Below are 17460 nucleotides of genomic sequence, written 5' to 3'. Positions count from 1 at the left end.
TACATTGGCCACCCTCCAATCTTCCGGTACCACGCTCGATTTTAAGGATAAGTTGCATATGACTAGCAGTAGCTCCGCAAGCTCATTTTTTACTTCTATCAGTACTCTAGGATGAATACCATCCGGTCCAGGAGATTTGCTACGCTTCAGTTTGCTGAACTGCCCCATTACGTCCTCCAGGTTTACCGTGAAGTCAGTAAGTTTCTCCGACTCGTCCGCTTGAAATACCATTTCCGACACCGGTATCCCACCCAAATCTTCCTCGGTGAAGACCGAAGCAAAGAATTCATTCAGTCTCTCCGCTACGTCTTTGTCTTCCTTGATCGCCCCTTTTACCCCTCGGTCATCCAGCGGACCAACCGATTCTTTTGCCGGCTTCCTGCTTTTAATATACTGAAAAAAATTTTTACTATTTTTTTTTTTGCCTCTAATGCTATCTTTTTTTCGTAATCCCTCTTGGCCTTCTTTATCTGCGCCTTGCATTTGCTTTGACACTCCTTATGCTGCTTCTTGTTATTTTCAGACGGTTCCTTCTTCCATTTTCTGAAGGCGTTTCTTTTAGCCCTAATAGCTTCCTTCACCTCACTTTTCAACCAGGCCGGCTGTCTTTTGGACTTCCGTCTTTCTTTTCTAATTCGCAGAATATGTATGGCCTGGGCCTCCAGGATGGTATTTTTGAACAGCGTCCACGCCTGTTGTACAGTTTTTACTCTCTCAGTTGCCCCCCTAAGTTTTTTTTTTTTTTTTTTTTTTTTTTTTTTACCGTTCTTCTCATTTTATCATAGTCTCCTTTTTTAAAGTTAAACGCTAACGTATTTGACTTTATGTGTACAGTTACTTCAAGGTCAATATCAAAACTGATCATATTATGATCACTGTTATCAAGCAGCCCCAGTACCATAACGTTCCTCACCAGATCATGCGCTCCACTAAGGACCAAGTCTAGAATTTTTCCTTCTCTCGTCGGCTCCTGCACCAGCTGCTCCATAAAGCTGTCCTTGATTTCATCAAGGAATTGTACCTCTGTAGCGTGTCCCGATGTTACATTTACCCAGTCTATATTTGGATAATTGAAGTCACCCATTATCACATTGCCCATTTTGTTCGCGTCTCTGATTTCTTTTATCATTTCTGCGACTACCTGCTCATCCTGGCGAGGCGGACGGTAGTACACCCCTATCACTGTTTTTTTCCCTTTTATACATGGAATTTCAACCCACAATGATTCAAAGGGGAGGGGAGACATGATAAAGGTATATAAAATAATGAGTGGATGTGAAGCATCTGTTCACGCTTTCCAAAAATACTAGGACTAGGGGGCATGCGATGAAACTACAGTGTAGTAAATTTAAAACAAATCGGAGAAATTTTTCTTCACCCAACATATAATTAAACTCTGGAATTCGTTGCCGGAGAAAGTGGTGAAGGCGGTTAGCTTAGCAGAGTTTAAAAAGGGGTTGGACGGTTTCCTAAAGGACAAGTCCATAAACCGCTACTAAATGGACTTGGGAAAAATCCACAATTCCAGGAATAACATGTATAGAATGTTTGTACGTTTGGGAAGCTTGCCAGGTGCCCTTGGCCTGGATTGGCCGCTGTCGTGGACAGGATGCTGGGCTCGATGGACCCTTGGTCTTTTCCCAGTATGGCATTACTTATGTACTTACGTAAAGGTGTGATTTGTGTCCTGCTGAATTTGTAATCTATCTGAGTCAAGGCTCTCGTTAATATACAACTAGCCGTTCAGCCCGTAAAAACTGGCTAGTATAGGAGGGGGGGGGGGTTGAAAGGCCCCCCACCCTGCCGTCGATTTCGCCGCTGCCCCTCCGAGTTCGTCCCCCCCCCCTCCGGAGCCGTCGCCACCCACCTTCCACCCGGTCGGGCCCTCGCTCCGCTATTGAAACAGCGAGGGCACGCAGCACACAGCTCTACTGCTGAGCTGCCGTGGCCTTCCTTCTTCTCTGCCTGTGTCCCGCCCTCGTGTGACGTAACGTCGTTGAGGGCGGGACACAGGCAGAGAAGAAGAAGGAAGGCCGACGGCAGGTCAGCAGAACTGTGTGCTGCGTGCCCTTGCTGTTTCAATAGAGGAGCGAGGGCCCGACTGGGTGGAAGGTGGGTGGTGGCGGCGACTCCGGGTGGGGGGAGCGTTAGCGACGGCGGTGTCCCTTGCAAATGCGCAGTAGAGACCCTCTCTGTTCCGTCCTCGTCATCGCGTATTGACGTGGGGGCGGGGCAGAGAGGGTCTCTACTGCGCATTTGCGAGTGAGTACGACACTCGCCATTTATATATGTTGATGCTACCCCTCCACCAGTCTGGTCCACCCTATCACTACGATATACTTTGTACCCCGGTATGACAGTGTCCCACTGGTTATCCTCCTTCCACCAGGTCTCAGTAATGCCTATTAGATCCAATTTTTCATTTAGTGCAATATATTCCAACTCTCCCATCTTATTTCTTAGACTCCTAGCATTTGCATATAGACATTTCAGAGTATGTTTGTTGTTCCTATTTGCTTGATGCTTAGTACCTGACACTATTGATTTGCCATCTTTTGTCTGATCTTTAGTTGTATTTAAGGGCACCTGGCCTACCACGGTCTGTTGTGCAACCTCACTATCCAGAAACCCTATCTTCCCTGTTTGTGAGATATTTTATTTATTTATTTATAACTTTTAAATTACATACCAAAGCAAAGCTTTGTCAAGAAATAATACAATAATATCAGTAGCAATAATCATTAATTGGGAGAAATCCCATAGGAAACTATTAATCATCATAGTCCTCTACATGGGGAGACTGAAATAAAACCTTAGAAGAGGATAAGGATATTTAACAAAGAAATATATAAATAAAATACAAGTATGGCATCAGGTTGTCACTATTAAACAAATCAAGTCCGCTCTGTTGGGTCCCTATGGCGGGTTAGGTGACTTTGCATTTAAAAATGAACGGAGTTGCAAAGGCTCAAAGAAATGATAAGTCTTATTTTCATAAAAAACTACGCATTTGCAAGGAAATTGAAGCTGAAACTTAGCTCCCATCTGTACTGTCTCTTGTCTCATCATCAGGAATTTTTTCCTCCGTTCCTGTGTGGTTCTCGATACATCTGGGAATAGTTGAAATCTTTCCCCCAAAAACACCATAGAGGAGGTTTGTCTCAGATATTGCTTCAGGATAGCTTCTTTATCCGCCAAAAAGACAAAAGATACCAACAAAGTGGATCTATACTCAACCACCTCTTGTGATTGCTCAAGCAATGCCGATGCGTCCAAGTGTTCCAAAACGTTTTCAATAGGCTCTTTATCTTTCTCCTTGGATTCTCGAGCAGGTATCATATAAAGTTTTTGTATTGGGGGAAAGTTTGTCTCAGAATAATTGAAAATTTCCTTCAGCAGCTTATGGAACAAATCTCTTAATGGGGTGTATTTAACAAAGGGAAAGTTCAAAAACCTCAAGTTTAAATTTCTAGTCCCATTTTCTAAATTTTCAATCTTCCTGTGCATCAAGTCCGCATTTTGGAACAGTTTACACTCTTGTTCTTTCAGTGAAGAGATAGATATCTCACATTGCTTTAAATTACTAGCTTGAGAAGCCAAATTAGTCTGAAGAGATTCTATCTTTAAAGTATTAGTTTGGGAGCTAGAAACAAAAGTTAAACATATTTTATGTAAAGATTCCATCGCCCCCCACAAAGACTCCAACGTCACCTTAGGTGGCTTCTCCAGGGGTAGGAGTTGCAGTGCAGGTCCCAGCTGTCGGTCCGCCATCTCCTGTGCGGTTCGGGCTTCCACCTGGATGTTATCCATGTTACCCCTACTTCTGGGGGTGGATGTTTGGCTCGGATCTTCGCTGGTAAAACTCAGCGGGAGCAGCGCAGCGTTGAAGGAGTGCTCCTTCCCCAAGACCGCAGCTTCGAGTTCGGGCTGCTGGACGGGACTTCCTCCAGCGTCACTTCCTGCTACACGAGGCAAACGCGGGCTTCGTGGGCTGAGTGATAATTCACTCTCCTGGCCAAGGCTCCTCTCTGCCTCGGCTAATGGAGCGCCCAAATTAGCGACAGAGACGGTGAAATCCGTAATCGGAGTTTGCCCTCGAGGAGGTATCGTGGAGGGTAAGCTTTTACCCCCCCTCGTCTTCCCCTTCCTTTTGGGCATAGTTGAGAAGAAAATAAACAAGTTTGAGAAAAGACCATCCGAGGTAGGATCACCGCGTCCTAACCTGACGCCATCTTGAATCAGTCTCCGTTTGTGAGGTATCTTTTCCCGAACCATGCGCTTTTGAGCGACAGTCCTTTTTGTTCTGTTTGTCCAGTAGGAGATTTACTGGTGATCTAGCTCCTGATGTAATATTTCCAGTGCTGCTTCTTTCATAGGTCAGCTTGGTGCTGTTTGAATCTTGGCAGTGCATTTATTGTATCTTGTGTTAAGCAACTTAAAGAATATACTTTTCAGGTATAATCTAATAACAATCACAAAAGAACATAATTTTTTTGTGGTAGAAAGTTGCCGGGGTGTCCCAGATTTGAAAACCTTACATATAGAAACAAAAGTTAGTTGGGGTCAGGCCATGGTCCATCCCATTCTTCTGTGTGCATAGGAAGGGGAGCCGAAAAGTATCCTTAAAGGAAGAAACTTGTTTCATGTTTTCAGTCAAGTATCTCTAAATAGTATAGTGACAGTAGGCAGAGAATAGTTTTTTTTTTTTTTTTAAATTTTAAATAATGAAAATGGTGATCACTGGATTTAACTGGAATTTGTTCCCTTCTTTTCCTTTGGTTAGGAAGCAGCAGTGAGGGCGAGGCCAACACGGTGGTCCGTAAAGAGCGGAAACGGGCAGTTCATAATCCAATGATACAACACGTAAGTGGTTGGGAGCATGTTAGCAGGTGGGAGTGGGGACGGGGCAGTAAGTGTGTAATCTGCACCCTCAGGATTGTAGTTGTCTGTAGTGTCACATTATGGATCAGAAATGTTCTGCCTTTTCATGACAAGGGGGGGAGGGGTAAGAAGTGAGGAAGCTGTCTCATAAATGCAATAGCACATACCAGTGCTACAACAGATAGCATGGTCCAAGCTTTGGCAACCTTACATACTTTCTTTTGGACCAGTTTTAATTTTAAAACCATCTTTCCATATCATCAAGCTGATCAATCCATAGACTGGTGGGTTGTGTCCATCTACCAGCAGGTGGAGATAGAGAGCAATCCTTTTGCCTCCCTATATGTGGTCATGTGCTGCCGGAAACTCCTCAGTATGTTCTCTATCGCAGCAGGTGGTGGTCACACACAGCAGCAGCTCTGGCTAGGCCTCCAAGCCTAATTTTTAGGTTTTGTTGAGTGCCTGGGGTTGAGGGCTCTTTTGAGCAAGTGCAAACCTGGTGGCGCCAGGTCCCTCCTTTTCTCCCCCCTCCCGCTGGCTCCGATAAAAAAAAAAAAAAAAATTTTTGAACGTCCTTAAAGGCGTTTATTTCGACGTTTATTTAAACGTTTATTGCAGCTACTCACTGGGACACCAGGTCGTTACAGCTCGGAGCGGACAGCAGGTAATTTTTACCTTTTTATAGCGGGCAGGGGGTTCCCCAATTTATCTCCACGTGGCATATGGCGTCGGAGGGCGAGGGCGTAAAGAGTCGCTCCCCGGATCGCTTGGGCGCTTCTAGAGAGGATGCGGGGGTCTTAAAGCCTGATTCGCCCTTGTTGCGTGACAGTTTCGTGGCCGATGAATGTCCCGGTCCTTCCTCCGGCGTGGCGATTTTTCCCGCCATAAACGCCCATCCCCCGCTCCTCGCCTCCGCCATCTTGGCCGGCCACGCGGCTCGGACGGCTTCTTCTTGGGCCGCCCTTGAGGTTGGAGACATTAATGCCATGAACGCCCTTAATTTGGGCGACGGCACAAAAGCGGCTAAAGTTAAGCGCCGTTCTTCCCGCGCGGCTCCTTCGCGGAGTGTCGCGCCGGACACCATTTTGGATGCGCAGCATGTCTCTCCCCCGCTCTTGCGAGCGCCGGTTGAGGGTGCGTCTAGTGCTGTTGCCCAGGCTGCAGAAGTACACAGTCTTGGGGGTTTCTCCCCCGAGTTTGTTTTGCTGCTGCATCAGGCCTTCCTTATGCAAAACGCTGCCCCTGCTCCCTCGTCTGGTAAAGAGGTTGAGGTTCCCAGAGGTAAACGCCCTCGGGTTGATTCCCAGGCCTTGGAGGACTTTGTCTCCTCCGATGTAGATGAGGGCAGCATATCTGAGGTCTCCCAACGGTCCTTTGCGGATTCCTTGGAGGAGACGGATCCCCGCTCGGATGGAGCGGATGACCCCTCTGCAGCGCGGCTTTTTAGCTCAGAGGATTTGTCCAACCTGTTGGTACAGGCCATGGACACTTTGAAGATTTTCTTTCCGGAGGACGTCTCTCCCTCAGCCCCTGTTGGCTCTGCCATTATGCTGGGGACGAAGCGCCCGCCTAGAACCTTCCACGTGCATGATGCCATGCACACCTTAATTGCGGCTCAATGGGATGTCCCGGAAGCGAGCCTTAAAGTGGCTAGGGCTATGTCCCGCCTCTATCCTTTGACTGAAAGGGAACGTGAGGCCTATCTGTGGCCTACCGTGGATTCTTTAATCACTGCGGTGACTAAGAAAACGGCGTTGCCGGTGGAAGGTGGCACGGCCCTAAAGGACGCCCAAGACAGAAGATTGGAGGCGGCCTTAAGGTCGTCCTTTGAGGCAGCTGCTTTAAGTTTGCAGGCCTCAATTTGCGGCTCCTATGTGGCCAGGGCGTGCCTGACTATGGTGCAGCGGGCTTTCCCCTCGGATCTTTCCTTGAGGGCTGATTGGCCGGCCCTGGAATCGGGCTCTGCCTATTTGGCAGACTTGCTGTATGATGTCTTGAGGGCCTCAGCGAAAGGCATGGCTCAGACAATCTCTGCGCGGCGGTGGCTTTGGCTGAAGCATTGGTCTGCTGACCACGCCTCTAAATCCCGCCTGGCTAGATTGCCTTTTAAAGGCAAGCTGCTCTTTGGGGTCGAGCTGGACAAAATCGTGACCGATCTCGGCACGTCTAAGGGCAAGAAGTTACCAGAGGTCAGGGCTCGGGCTAGTACTCGCCCTGGTACCTCCAGAGGACGGTTTCAGGAAACCCGTCGGTACCCGCCCGGGCAGGTCGGGCTCCTCTGCCCCCTCTTCCTTCAAGAGGAACTTCTCCCCCAAGCAGCATTCCTTTCGCAGAGACCGCCGTCCCGGAGGTGCTCCCTCCGGTCCTCCCCCAGGGTCTCGTACCCAATGACGGGGCCTTGGTCCACGCCCCAGTGCAGATTGGAGGACGGCTGTCCTCGTTTATGGGCGAGTGGACCACAATAACTTCAGACGCTTGGGCGCTGGAAGTCATCAGAGACGGCTACAAGCTAGAGTTCTGCCGACCCTTAAAAGACGGGTTTGTACTCTCTCCCTGCAAGTCTCCGGTCAAAGCTGTGGTAGTGCAGCAGACCTTGAACAATCTGATCCGCCTGGGGGCGGTCGTTCCGGTGCCAGAAAATCAGCTTGGCAAGGGATGTTACTCCTTTTTCTTTGTGATTCCAAAGAAAGGAGGTTCTGTACGGCCTATCCTCGACCTCAAAGGGGTCAATTGGGCCTTGAAAGTTCGGCACTTTCGCATGGAGACCCTCCGCTCTGTTATAGCGGCAGTGAAGGCAGGAGAGTTCCTGGCATCCTTGGACATCAAGGAAGCGTACTTGCATATTCCCATCTGGCCTCCTCATCAACGCTTTCTGCGTTTTGCAGTAATGGGCCGACACTTCCAGTTCAGAGCCCTCCCGTTCGGGTTGGCTACTGCTCTGTGGACCTTTTCCAAAGTAATGGTGGTCTTCGCGGCCTTCCTGAGGAAGGAAGGAGTTCAAGTCCATCCTTATCTGGACGACTGGTTGATCCAAGCCCCCTCTTATGCAGAGTGCGGCAAAGCTGTGAACCGGGTGGTTGCTCTTTTGAGCTCCCTGGGGTGGATCATCAACTGGGAGTAAAGCCAGCTGCGCCCGACTCAGTCCCTGGAGTATCTGGGAGTTCGATTCGACACCCAAGTGGGAAGAGTGTTCCTGCCAGACAATCGGATTGTCAAGTTTCAGGCTCAGGTGGACTAGTTCCTAGTAGCCTCTCCTATTCGGGCTTGGGACTACGTGCAGCTGTTGGGCTCTATGACGGCCACGATGGAAGTGGTGCCCTGGGCCAGGGCTCATATGAGACCACTACAACAATCTCTGCTGCTGCGCTGGACTCCGATGTCGGAGGATTATGCTGTGCGCCTTCCCTTGGACCCAGCAGTGCGCAAGGCGCTGAGCTGGTGGACGCAGACAGACAAGTTGTCTGCAGGAATGCCTCTGGTGACCCCGGAGTGGATTGTCGTCACGACAGACGCCTCTTTGATGGGCTGGGGAGCCCACTGCTTGGGAAGGACAGCGCAGGGGCTCTGGTCTCCTGCAGAGGCAAAGTGGTCTATCAACCTCCTGGAACTCAGAGCCATTCGGTTGGTGTTGTTGGAGTTCATCCCGGTACTGGTGTTGAAGCCTGTACGGGTCCTGTCGGACAATGCCACGACTGTGGCCTATGTCAACCGCCAGGGAGGTACCAAGAGCGCCCCTCTAGCCAAGGAGGCCATGAATCTATGCCAGTGGGCGGAAGCGAACCTGGAACAGCTGTCAGCGGCCCACATTGCCGGAGTCATGAATGTCAAGGCAGACTTTCTCAGTCGCCATACCTTGGAGCCCGGAGAGTGGCAGCTATCTGCTCAGGCGTTCTTGGGCATCACGAAGCGCTGGGGCCAGCCGAGCCTAGATCTGATGGCGTCATCGGCCGATTGCCAAGTGCCGCGCTTTTTCAGCAGAGGACGGGACCCTCGATCCCTGGGAGTAGATGCTCTTCTCCAACGGTGGCCGACACAAGAGCTTCTCTATGTGTTCCCGCCCTGGCCCATGTTGGGCAGGGTGCTAGACCGGGTGGCAAAGCATCCCGGCAGGGTAATCCTGGTGGGTCCGGATTGGCCCAGACGTCCCTAGTATGCGGACTTGATCAGGCTCTCAGTCGGCGATCCTCTGCGGCTGCCAGTGGAGCAGGGCCTGTTACATCAGGGTCCCGTGGTGATGGAGGATCCCTCCCCCTTTGGTCTTACGGCCTGGCTATTGAGCGGCAGCGTCTGAGAAAGAAGGACTTCTCAGACAAGGTCATCGCCACTATGCTGAGAGCGAGGAAGCGCTCTACTTCTACTGCTTACACCAGGGTTTGGCGTATCTTTGCAGCGTGGTGTGAAGCAGGCTCACTTTCTCCCTTCACTGCTCCAATTTCTTCAGTGTTGGCGTTCCTGCAAGAAGGTCTGGACAAAGGCCTGTCGCTCAGTTCCCTGAAAGTTCAGGTAGCGGCTCAGGCTTGCTTCAGGGGCCGCCTGAAGGGTGCTTCCCTGGCTTCGCAGCCAGATGTGGTGCACTTTCTCAAGGGAGTTAATCACCTGCACCTTCCTCTGCACTCAGTGGTGCCTGTGTGGAATCTCAACCTGGTGCTAAGAGCATTGCAGAAGCCGCCTTTTGAACCCTTGTCAAGGGCATCTCTGAAAGACCTGACGTTGAAAGCAGTCTTTGGTGGCTACCTCTTCAGCCAGAAGAGTTTCCGAGCTCCAGGCACTCTCATGTCGAGAGCTTTTTCTGCAGTTCACTGAGGCAGGAGTGACTATTCGCACAGTGCCTTCCTTCCTGCCCAAGATTGTTTTTCGCTTCCATGTGATGCAGCAGCTCTGTTTCCCTTCCTTTCGTAGGGAGGTCTACCCAGAGGAATACTCTGCTCTCAATTTCTGGATGTGAGACGAGTCATCATCAGATACTTGGAAGTGACCAATGATTTCCGGAAATCGGATCATCTGTTTGTCCTGTTTCCAGGTCCTCGTAAGGGTCTGCAGGATTCTAAGCCTACAGTGGCAAGATGGGCAAGGAAGCCATTGCAGCGGCTTAGGTGGCCGCGGGGAAGGCCCATACCTTTGCCAGGCATTACCGCTCGACTGTGGCTGCTCGGGCGGAGGCCCGGTTTGGAGCTTCAGTGTTGCGGTCAGGGATTTCTATGTCCCGCCCTGGGTGAGTACTGCTTCGGTACATCCCACCAGTCTATGGATTGATCAGCTTGATGATATGGAAGGTAAAATTATGTATCATACCTGATAATTTTCTTTCCATTAATCATAGCTGATCAATCCATAGCCCCTCCCAGATATCTGTACTGTTTATATTCTGGTTGAATTTTAGGTTCAAGTTTAGCCTTCAGTTACTTCAGGAGGACTTCGTGTTCAAGTTCTTCTTTCACTTGGATTCTTCAAGAGTTGAGACGAGTTTGTGTTACAGTGAGCTGCTGCATTCCTCTCCCCTCCGTTTTACGGGGCTGGATTGAGATTTAAATTCTGCCGGCACTCCCTCCCGCTTCGTGCGGCTGTAGGGCAGCTTTGTACCCCTCCCGCTTCGGCGGTATTATGGTCAGTCAGCTCCTCCTGCGGTTGCGGTTGCAGGATAAGCCAGATCCCCCCGCATCGGCGGGTGTGGTGTCCCTCCCCCGCTCCGCGGGGATGAGCTGGACGGATTCCCCTCCCCCACTTGTGTGGGGATGAGCTGGGTTAATTCCCCTCCCCCGTTTCGGCGGTGGTGAGCTGGGCAGAGTGTCCCTTCGTGGGTGTAATTCTCTAAGTGCTGAGTCCTGCGGATGGAGCTTTGATATCGACATACTGAGGAGTTTCCGGCAGCACATGACCACATATAGGGAGGCAAAAGTTTGCTCTCTATCTCCACCTGCTGGTAGATGGACACAACCCACCAGTCTATGGATTGATCAGCTATGATTAATGGAAAGAAAATTATCAGGTATGATACATAATTTTACCTTCTGTCTTACATGCAAGCAATGTTTGGTGGTTCCCCCATTCCTTAAGGGTGAGTTGCTGCTTAGAGCAATGTGCTGAGAACAAAAAAAAGAAAAAGAGTTTTCAAGTCTTGTTTTTCTCACTAATAATACTTGTGATCTGGGTAAGTAATTTTATTTCCTTTTGCCTCAGGCACATACTTAAAATGTAACTTCTTATTGTACCCGAATACTTATCACTGATGTTCAGGGCTGTATATCTGCAGTTGTACTATACAACTCTTAGTCTAGGTGCTTGTACTGTGCAACAGGAGGAGGCCAGACTTCAGTCAGAAGTGCTGCTCTCCTGTTGTTGATAGGAAGAAGGGGGGAAAGATTGTGCCAAGAATGGTTGGTGCAGGGAGCTGAGAACCTGAGGAACTGGGTTTGATTCCCACTGTAGCTCCTTGTGACTCTCTGGGTAAATCACTTAACCCTCCATTGCCCCAGGTACAAAAACTTAGATTGTGAGCCCACTAAGGACAAAGAAAGTACCTGCATATAATAAATGTAACCTTCTTTGGTTGTATCCATTGTGTGTGTGTGTGTGGGGGGGGGGGGGGGGGGGGGGGGGGTACAGTACTGGCTGATTTGCCTAAGGATGTGTGAAATTTAAATCTGTCCCTACTCACATGCTTTAACATAGAAGGCTGCAGTGTTTCAGTTTGTTCAGTATCCTATGTTAATCATTCATTTTGCAGACCAAGAGATCTGTGAAAGAGAAGACAGAATACAGTGACAGCGGTGGCAGCAGTGAAGAGGGCACAGTGAAAGGTATTGCTGTGTCTTACAAATCAACCAGATCTGCGGTAAGGAGCAGAGTTAAACCTAACTGAAAACTTTTAGTAGATTATTGATTAGGACTTCTAAGGTGTTTATAAACTGTAAACTTAGATGTTTATTTTCCAGCTAATTAGTGATTCTTTGAGGGCACAAAGTGTCAGTGTTTTTGTCACCATAGGGGTTCTTGCTGGTTACCCTTTCTGGTAGAATCAAACATGTGTCAGCTCAGAAAAGGAACAAAGACAAGCAAGAAGAAAAATGAAAGACTACTAGTGGAAGGGGTGTTTTCGAGTGTTTTTTATTTTAGTTTATAAGTTAAACCTAAAACCAGAAGCCCTGACTATGACTTGTTCCTTTTTTTCTCTAAAAGAATATAAAAGAAACTGCAATTGCTTAATAGCAAAATTGATTATTATCATGCTTTATTATATTACCTCACAGTCTTTCTGTTTGGGATAATTTTTAACTACGATAAGACCAGGGAATTCTTTGCAAAACAAAATCCTACAAATCATTTTTTAAGATTTCCTCTTCTGTGCATTTTTGTACTCTGAAATCTGTAAAATAGAATTTTGCTCAAAAATTCAGATATCACTGCTAGGGCTGACACTTTGCTTTTAAGCAACAGGGAACCCCCCCCCCCCCCAACTTTTAAAGGTAATTTAGTTGATAGTTAAAATCATTAAGATCTTTCTTTTGTATTCTGGACTTCATTGTCATCATGAAGAAGATAAGTGGTTAATTTTATTTAATTCTTCTACTGTTTAGAGTGTAAAATTTGGTAGTACTGTGCCCCTAGGTAAACTTAATGTAAAAGCTACAGTTCCTCAGAATGCTTTGCAGTGAGTATCTTAAAATACACCAGGGTTAGAAAATTCATTAACATATGAGGCTTAAGTGAAACGTATTGCCTCCACCTCCATAATTCATCAACAAATGGCAGCACTAACGTGTTATGTGTTTATTTTGAAATCTTCACTTCAGTTGGCAAGAGGTGTCTGTGAAGAGGTGGTTTTGTTATTGCTTGTGAGATGCAAGCATGCAGTGAGCGCTTTTCGGTATGATTTAAGCCATTCTAGAACTTCTGTCCAAGAAGTCCCTTCAATTGAAATTCACTGCAGCATGCAGGTTGTTTATGGTGATAACTGTTTGTTTATTTTTTTTTTTGGGGGGGGGTTGCATTTCTGCCTCTTCACCTAAAACCCACTAAACCTTATCTAGGAGCCGTTTTCTGTCTCTAGAAGACCAAGTAAAGGTCTGTGGTCCTGCTGATGATATGAGCCTTCATGACTGTTAGATCTGTGAATGAACGAAAATGTTTAATTTTGTGCTGTCTCGGAGGCAGTGTCTCCAAATGGATGCTTTCAGTATGTAGTTAGTAATTGACCCAACTTTTAATAAAGGACAAGAAAAGGCCCACTACCCCCCCCCCCCCCCCCCGGATTCTATATAGTGCAGCTTGAGTTGCACACTCAAATATGGTCGTATTCTGGATTTGCACGCACAAGTTAATTAGTTAACAAGCTAATCGGAGCCAATAATTGTGAATAATTGTGAATACTTATGGTAAGTATTCCAGGATAGTACATCATCCTTTAAATTGACTTCCTGAATAATTGTACATATCAGGCTTTCCTTACTGACCTATCTCCTTCTTCCAGTGGTGTAGTTTTTCTTCCCTACTGCTTGTAAAATGGAGGTCTTGCCATTTGCCTGTGATAGAGTTCCAAAGTGAGTCATTCAGACTTCCTGGCCATATTCAAATCGAGTCTAAACATTTATTTTTGTAGGTAACCTTTAAATCTTAACCACTTCTTTATAACAAATACATTCCCTGTTAGACTTCTGTTTGTCAACTATGTATGTTTGAACCAGGCTGTAAGCTCTATTAAGTGGGAACAGTCTCTTATATGATATGTAATTGTATACTGCTGTACAAACTTTGTAATGCTTTAAAAATAAGCATCAGTAGTAGTATATAAGGATCTCCAATAAAGTGGATCACTGTTGGATTTGCTTTATTATATTTGATATAACATCTTTGTTTCAAAATGGGGAGATAAGGGGCTAAGAGTTTTCTTTTGGAGAAGGATAAGGGGAATTGGTTTAGAGGTAACTGAGGAATGTAGAGATGAGATGAGATATCAGAAATTTAAGGAGAAAATGCTTTTGTTTTTGTGCTCTGTATGATTATTTTATATGAAGGTATTTATGGATGGGACAGCATGTGATTCCCTTTTTTGATGTTGCTTCTGAGTTGTGTTTTCTTTTTTCCAAAACAAAACTCAATAAAAATATTTGAAAATGAAAAAAAGGGTGTATGAAAGTAGATTATAATTCATAAAGATGAAATAGACAATACATAAACAATTAAAATCATAATCAGTGGTGTGTGGTGACATTTATAGCGGGGGATTCAGTAGAAGTGCTAGAAATTAGTGCATTGTGTACCCTTAGCTAAGGTTAATGTACTCACTGTGCTGAACGATGTCATGTCTTTCTAAGAGTCATAAGTACATAAGTATTGCCACACTGGGACAGACCAAAGATCCCTCCTCAAAGTGCCCTCTGCTCCCACCCCCCCTCACTCTCTCCTCAATCTCTGGCTGACTACTTCCGTGACAAGGTCCAGAAGATCAACCTCGAATTCACCACCAAACCTTCTCCTCCTCTTCATCCTATAACCCACTCTCTCAACCAACCAACCAACCCAGGCCTCCTTCTCCTCTTTTCCTGATATCACCAAAGAGGAAACCGCCCATCTCCTCTCCTCCTCGAAATCCACCACCTGTTCCTCAGACCCCATCCCCACCAACCTACTTAGCACCATCGCTCCTACTATCACCCCCACCATCTGTCATATCCTTAACCTCTCTCTCTCCACTGCAACTGTCCCGGACACCTTCAAGCATGCTGTGGTTACACCACTCCTCAAAAAACCATCTTTTGACCCTACCTGTCCCTCCAACTACCGCCCCATTTCCCTCCTACCCTTCCTCTCCAAAATACTTGAACGTGCGCACGTTCACAGCCGCTGCATTGATTTTTTCTCCTCTCATGCCATCCTCGATCCGCTTCAATCCGGCTTTCGCCCCCTACACTCAACAGAAACGGCACTATCTAAAGTCTGCAATGACCTGTTCCTCGCCAAATCCAAAGGTCACTACTCTATCCTCATCCTCCTCGACTTATCCGCCGCTTTTGACACTGTCAATCACAACCTACTTCTTGACACATTGTCCTCCTTTGGGTTCCAGGGCCCTGTCCTCTCCTGGTTCTCCTCTTATCTCTCCCATCGTACCTTCAGAGTACACTCTCATGGTTCGTCCTCCTCCCCTATCCCGTTCTCTGTTGGAGTTCCTCAGGGATCTGTCCTTGGGCCCCTCCTTTTTTCAATCTACACCTCTTCCTTAGGCTCCCTGATCTCATCTCATGGTTTCCACTATCATCTTTATGCTGACGACACCCAGCTATATCTCTCCACACCAGACATCACTGCGGAAATCCAGGCCAAAGTATCGGCCTGCTTATCCGACATTGCCGCCTGGATGTCCAACCGCCACCTGAAACTTAACATGGCCAAGACTGAACTTATTGTCTTACCACCCAAACCCACTTCTCCTCTCCCTTCACTCTCTATCTCAGTTGATAACACCCTCATCCCTGTCTCATCTGCCCACAACCTCGGTGTCATCTTCGACTCCTCCCTCTCCTTCTCTGCGCATATCCAGCAGATAGCCAAGACCTGTCGCTTCTTCCTCTACAACATTAGCAAAATTCGCCCCTTCCTCTCTGAGCACACCACCCGTACTCTCATCCACTCTCTCATTACCTCTCGCCTTGACTACTGCAACCTACTCCTCACCGGCCTCCCACTTAGCCACCTATCCCCCCTTCAGTCCATCCAGAACTCTGCCGCACGTCTTGTCTTCCGCCTTGACCGATATACTCATATCACCCCTCTCCTCAAGTCACTTCACTGGCTTCCGATCAGATACCGCATACAGTTCAAGCTTCTCCTACTAACCTACAAATTCACTCGATCTGCAGCCCCTCCTTACCTCTCTACCCTCATTTCCCCTTATGTCCCTACCCGTAACCTCCGCTCTCAAGACAAATCCCTCCTTTCAGTACCCTTCTCCACCACCGCCAACTCTAGACTCCGCCCTTTCTGCCTCGCCTCACCCCACCCCATGCTTGGAACAAACTCCCTGAGCACATACGCCAGGCCCCCTCCCTACCGATCTTCAAATCATTGCTCAAAGCCCACCTCTTCAATGTCGCCTTCGGCACCTAATCACAACACCTCTACTCAGGAAATCGAGACTACCCCAACTTGACATTTCGTCCTTTAGATTGTAAGCTCTTCTGAGCAGGGACCATCCTTAGTTATTAATTTGTACAGCGCTGCGTAACCCTAGTAGCGCTCTAGAAATGTTAAGTAGTAGTAGTAGTAGTAATTAACAAGCAATTATTGACACTAATTGGCATTAATTAGAATTTACATGCACAACTGTCTAAGCGTATACTGGAAAGTGATGCGCGTAAATTCTAAGGCGCATAGCTGAAAAGGAGGCGTGGAATGGGTGGGTCATGGGCGTTTCTAAATCTATGCGCATTGTTATAGAATACAGCTGGTCCGCACCTAATTTAGGGGTCGTCAATTACACCAAGGTTTACTTGACATAACTGCCTGTGACTAAATTCAAAAAGTGAAAATATGAAAGAATAACCCCACTATTGGTAATGTTACACTGGTTCCCAATCAAGGCCAGACTATTTTTCAAAGCTAGCATGCTCGTTTTCAAAGTATTGCTTGGCATGTCTCAGGATTACTTCCTAGACTTGAACTATCACCTAGAAATGCAAGCCCAGGAACCAGAGGTTATTTACTACTTCACCTACCCACCTGCAGAAGCATAATTTACAAATCCATCTATACGGTCACAAGAAGCATTTCAAACTGTGTTCAGAAAAGAACTAAAAACCTACCTTTTCAATACATATTTTATGGTTAATTTGTATGTGCTTCTGATTTTCTACATTACTTTGTAATTTGCATTACTTGTAGTCTCATAATTGTTAACTGTAGGCCACATTGAACCAAAACTTGTTTTTGGATAATTGTGGGATATAACAATGAATAAATGAATTTAGTCACACAGACAAGTATTCTGGATTATTCTGTAAACAGTTCAGAAATGTAGGAGTATTGTATAAAGTACGCCCGAAGTTTTAGGCATACTTTATAGAATAAACCTAGGCGTGTGTGTTTTTTTTTTTTTTAAGGTGCAAAATATAGAATCTACCCATTGTGTCACCTTATGTTCTCTTTGCAGTGAGATGTTTAAATTCTCTTTGGTTTGTTTTCTGTTAAGTTAACCAGGAATCTCTTTCTTTCTGTTTTAGAAACCCGTGGGTCCCGAAGACATGGGAGCAACAGCAGTATATGAACTAGACACAGAAAAAGACAAAGACGCCCAAGCCATTTTTGAACGAAGCCAAAAGATACAGGATGTCAGCATTTTCCCTTGTACCTTAAAGCATTGCTGTCGCTTTAGTCCCCTGTATGCCACTGGAGGTGCATGGTCGCTCTTAATGTGCCGATTGGAAGTCCCAATTCCAGACCCCTTTCTTTGTTATGGTTCTAGTTGTCAGACCTGGGGTTGGCATCCGATATCATGAGCCTTCATTTACAGATATGTAGGAATATTTCTTCCTGCCCCACCGCATCTGGTGTGGTCATTGCAGTTTTAGTTTTGGTCAGGGTCTA

At 46.9% G+C, this 17460-nt stretch overlaps 1 protein-coding gene across 2 annotated transcripts in view; it reads left to right on the top strand.

Moving 5' to 3' along the window:
- Positions 1 to 17460, top strand: part of LOC115482188 (E3 ubiquitin-protein ligase RNF113A-like) — a 76486-nt gene that overhangs the window by 20144 nt on the left and 38882 nt on the right. For both annotated transcript variants that reach the window (XM_030221786.1, XM_030221785.1), the window contains exons 2-4: positions 4784 to 4863; positions 11606 to 11713; positions 17097 to 17204. In XM_030221786.1, the coding sequence (XP_030077646.1) occupies positions 4784 to 4863; positions 11606 to 11713; positions 17097 to 17204 (296 nt within the window). The remainder of the gene's footprint in view (positions 1 to 4783; positions 4864 to 11605; positions 11714 to 17096; positions 17205 to 17460) is intronic.

The sequence above is a fragment of the Microcaecilia unicolor genome, chromosome 12 (genome assembly GCF_901765095.1).
Source record: "Microcaecilia unicolor chromosome 12, aMicUni1.1, whole genome shotgun sequence".
NCBI classification, from domain to species: Eukaryota; Metazoa; Chordata; class Amphibia; order Gymnophiona; family Siphonopidae; genus Microcaecilia; species Microcaecilia unicolor.
The sequence above is the reverse complement of the archived record's forward strand: the minus strand, read 5'-3'. Positions and strand labels throughout refer to the sequence as shown.